General features: G+C 53.7%; 3 protein-coding genes across 6 annotated transcripts; 2 read left to right on the top strand and 1 right to left on the bottom strand.

The window, feature by feature from the left end:
- Window positions 1-56: 56 nt before the first annotated feature.
- Window positions 57-785, top strand: KVP17_002272 (uncharacterized protein; the record flags this gene model as incomplete). The annotated part of the gene is made up of 1 exon (XM_068518363.1): window positions 57-785. The coding sequence occupies one exon, from the start codon at window positions 57-59 to the stop codon at window positions 783-785; it is 729 nt and encodes a 242-aa protein (XP_068376928.1).
- Window positions 786-801: 16 nt separating this feature from the next.
- KVP17_002273 (uncharacterized protein) lies at window positions 802-1,925 on the bottom strand (the record flags this gene model as incomplete). 3 transcript variants are annotated; one of them, XM_068518364.1, is made up of 2 exons in its annotated part: window positions 802-1,329; window positions 1,359-1,631. In XM_068518364.1, 2 exons carry the CDS (start codon window positions 1,629-1,631, stop codon window positions 802-804), a joined length of 801 nt encoding a protein of 266 aa, XP_068376929.1. The 3 variants fall into 3 exon arrangements, with proteins under 3 accessions (XP_068376929.1, XP_068376931.1, XP_068376930.1); XM_068518366.1 differs by lacking the exon at window positions 1,359-1,631 and having other exon boundaries at window positions 802-1,194; XM_068518365.1 differs by lacking the exon at window positions 802-1,329 and having other exon boundaries at window positions 1,347-1,925.
- Window positions 1,926-1,950: 25 nt separating this feature from the next.
- On the top strand, window positions 1,951-2,964 carry KVP17_002274 (uncharacterized protein; the record flags this gene model as incomplete). 2 transcript variants are annotated; one of them, XM_068518367.1, is made up of 1 exon in its annotated part: window positions 1,951-2,964. In XM_068518367.1, a coding segment is annotated over one exon (1,014 nt), but the record flags the coding sequence as incomplete, so codon positions are not given. The 2 variants fall into 2 exon arrangements, with proteins under 2 accessions (XP_068376932.1, XP_068376933.1); XM_068518368.1 differs by having other exon boundaries at window positions 1,951-2,952.

Genomic DNA, 2,964 nt, shown 5'->3' with positions numbered 1-2,964 from the left:
CAAATTGTCACTTCGGTTTTTGGCAGAATTCAGCCGGCAATTTGAAACGCTCACCGATGAGCGACCGATACCCTGCGTCTACAGAAGGAAGGCGCTCGTTCTGGAAATTAGGCCAGGCAGACCGAAACACAGTGTTGGCTGATGCTGATCCTGAGGACTTCTGGCTGAACCCGGACGACTTCGCAGTGGAACGAGTCAACCCCATACTGCGTGTTATTTTTGGGTGGATGCAGACAGTCTTGAGCCTGTTGGCATTGGTCCTAGGGCTGTACGGATGTTTCGGTGACCCCGACATTCGTAAGAAGGACCCACTTATCTTCTGGTACATTATTGGATCCTTATCGGCGGACATTGGACAGTACGTACTCCTAGGACTCGGGGGTTTGGCGATATTCGTGATCGGTGGTTATCCAAGTTTGGCCCACGCCTTTCCTACACTCAGCATGTTCTTCACGCTGACCCAAGGCTGCATTTTCAGTTTGTCGGCCGTCCTGGGCGTGCTGTTTCTCCTCACCGACGTTGACGCAAGGAGCTCCAAATTCTTGATGATTTACGTCATCATTGACGTCATTCAGTGTCTTATCTCCGTTCTCGTTTCACTACCTCTGATTGTGCGCTTCTGTATCACAACCGTGGACAGCTTAACCCGGCAGACAAGACCGATCGTTCAGTTTTATCACAGTACGGAACCAGATGGGTTCATTCGTAATGTGAGCCGAGGTCAGTATGACTACTCATTGGTGGAAATGCGAAACCCTTACGATCCTGAGTACAGCCGGTTGTAACCACGCAAATGCATTTTCAAGGTGCCTTGGGACCCGTAAGCCAAGTACTTATTGTAAAACGATCTCGACAAGTTGCCGTCACACTCCACTGCAATTTGTCAGATTGCAGCATAACCAGATCCCCGCCACAAGGTTTTATTCGCGCAACTTCGGCCGTTTTCGACCAAAGCACCAGCTCGCCTTCGTCCGAGTCCTGCCAGTCTGGGTCATTGGGAAAGAACATCACAGCAAAGCGCACTCCGCGATGCATCAAGGGTGGATTGTCACTGTGCTTGTTGTGTCCAGCAGAACCTTTGGTGAACAACGACAGCTCAAAACGGTTGCTGCTCTGCAAATCCAAGCGCGCCTTAGAATTCATCTCATAGGGGAGCAGCTCTATAGACGTGAGCAAATCCAGCAGCTGTGGCATCTGTTCGCGGTCGAGGCTGGCGGCGGTCAACCAACCTTGCTTGTCTGACCGAGGGGACTTGAACGTCTGAGCGAAATCCGTCAACAAAAATCCGTCCGCATCAAGTCGTACGCATTGCTTTAGTATTGCCTCCCTCTGCGTCAAAGAGGCCTTCAGATGCTCACGGCAGAAGGAAGAGTGAAGCCGCGCATCACTGTGTAGCCGTTGCTGCCCAGCAGCTCCGCCATGCTGTTATTTGGAATCTGCGAAAGCCGCCGCCAGTCTATCCGTGATGGGTCCGCGTAGAGTTCCGCGTCTTCAGCATGTCGAGCAAGGGACGCGATCAAACTGCGATGAACATCCTGCCTAATAATCTTCAGAAGCGCTCCTCTCAGCGTCATGTGCCTGACAGTTGCTGCTTCAGGGTCGTCATTCTCCAGGGGTGATTTCTTCTTCATGTTAGCGTAAGCGGATCCTGCCGAATCGAAGATTGCAGGCAGTAACCCTGCAAGGTTCTCAGACTGCAGGGTGGTGGTGAGAATGGATCCGACGTGGTCGTCCTTTCCTTGAGCAAAATTCAAGTCGCATAAGTGTTGTGAGTGTGAATGGCATGAGTGACACGACGTGGAGGAGGTGCCAGTAGCGGTCCTCACGCTCCTTTCTAACTCAGTCCGAAACGCCCCATCACTTGAAATGAGGTTTCGAGTATAGGCTACCGCCTCGTCCGCTAAGCCAGCTTCCCACGTAGCCATCCAACAGAAAAGCTAGATTTTCTGCATGGCAGAACCGAGCACGAGATTTGTGTTGTGCGGCGATGTCAACGGGAACCTGGATCAGCTTCACAAGGTATTAACCAAGATCAAGGAGTCGGATGCGTTCGCTGCATGTTTCTGTACGGGCTCATTCTTCAAGCCGGCCGAAGGGGAAGCGTGTTCCCTGTCTGAGGCGGAACTGACGTTGTCTGACACTGAGCGCGCTTTCGTAAGCGGCTCCAGACAGTTCCCCCTGCCTGTGGCCTTCGTAGACAGCTCGGCCAGTCCGTTAGGAGCCTGGCTCCGCGGGTCCTGTCCTCATGGCGCCGACCTAGCGCCCAACTTTCGTTTTCTTGGGGCGTACGGAGTCTACAAGTTTGGATCTTCAGGAATCAGACTAGCATTCGTGTCTGGCTTGGAGCACCCTCATAGGCCTCCGATTGCTGAAAGTCGAACCGACCTCTTTCGAGGCCCTTACTTTACTACGGAGCTGATCGGGAGGATGCACTCCATCAGGGCAGCCGAGGCAGGCAGCGTGGACCTGCTGTTGACGTGCATGTGGCCCTCTCGGTTGGAGAAGTTTCTCTCTGATGAATGTCGTGGATTGCTGGACGAGGCGCTGAAGGTGGGCGCCGAAGAGATTGGCTTTTCTGAGCAGATATCTGAGTGGTCTCGTGACTTTGAGTCTCGGTACCACGTGGCCGCCGGAAAAGGCTGCTTCTATCAGAGGCCGCCCTTCGCTGGTTCGACGTTTGGCTACTGCCGCCGGTTCGTGGGCCTCGCCAGTCTCAGCAGCGGTCAGAAAACCGCCAAGCCGCTAATGAAGTCTATGCACGCGTTGGACCTTTGCCATTTGAGGTGCAAATCCGCAAGTACTCTGAAGGCGCTGCCTCCCAACTGCACATCAGATCCGCTGACCTCTAGCAAACGCCCTTTACCAGTGGTATCTGAGGAGGCCCCTCCTCGAAAGATAGTTCGTGTGGAGGATGACCGACGGGCAGCGCCGGGGTCATCTCGGTCTGTACACGTGGGAAACCTT

The sequence above is a fragment of a genome (assembly GCF_019968985.1).
Source record: "MAG: Porospora cf. gigantea B chromosome Unknown PgB_NODE_2172_length_3964_cov_205.169_1001-3964, whole genome shotgun sequence".
NCBI lineage: Eukaryota > Apicomplexa > Conoidasida > Eugregarinorida > Porosporidae > Porospora > Porospora cf. gigantea B.
This window is presented reverse-complemented; position numbering and strand designations above follow the sequence as displayed.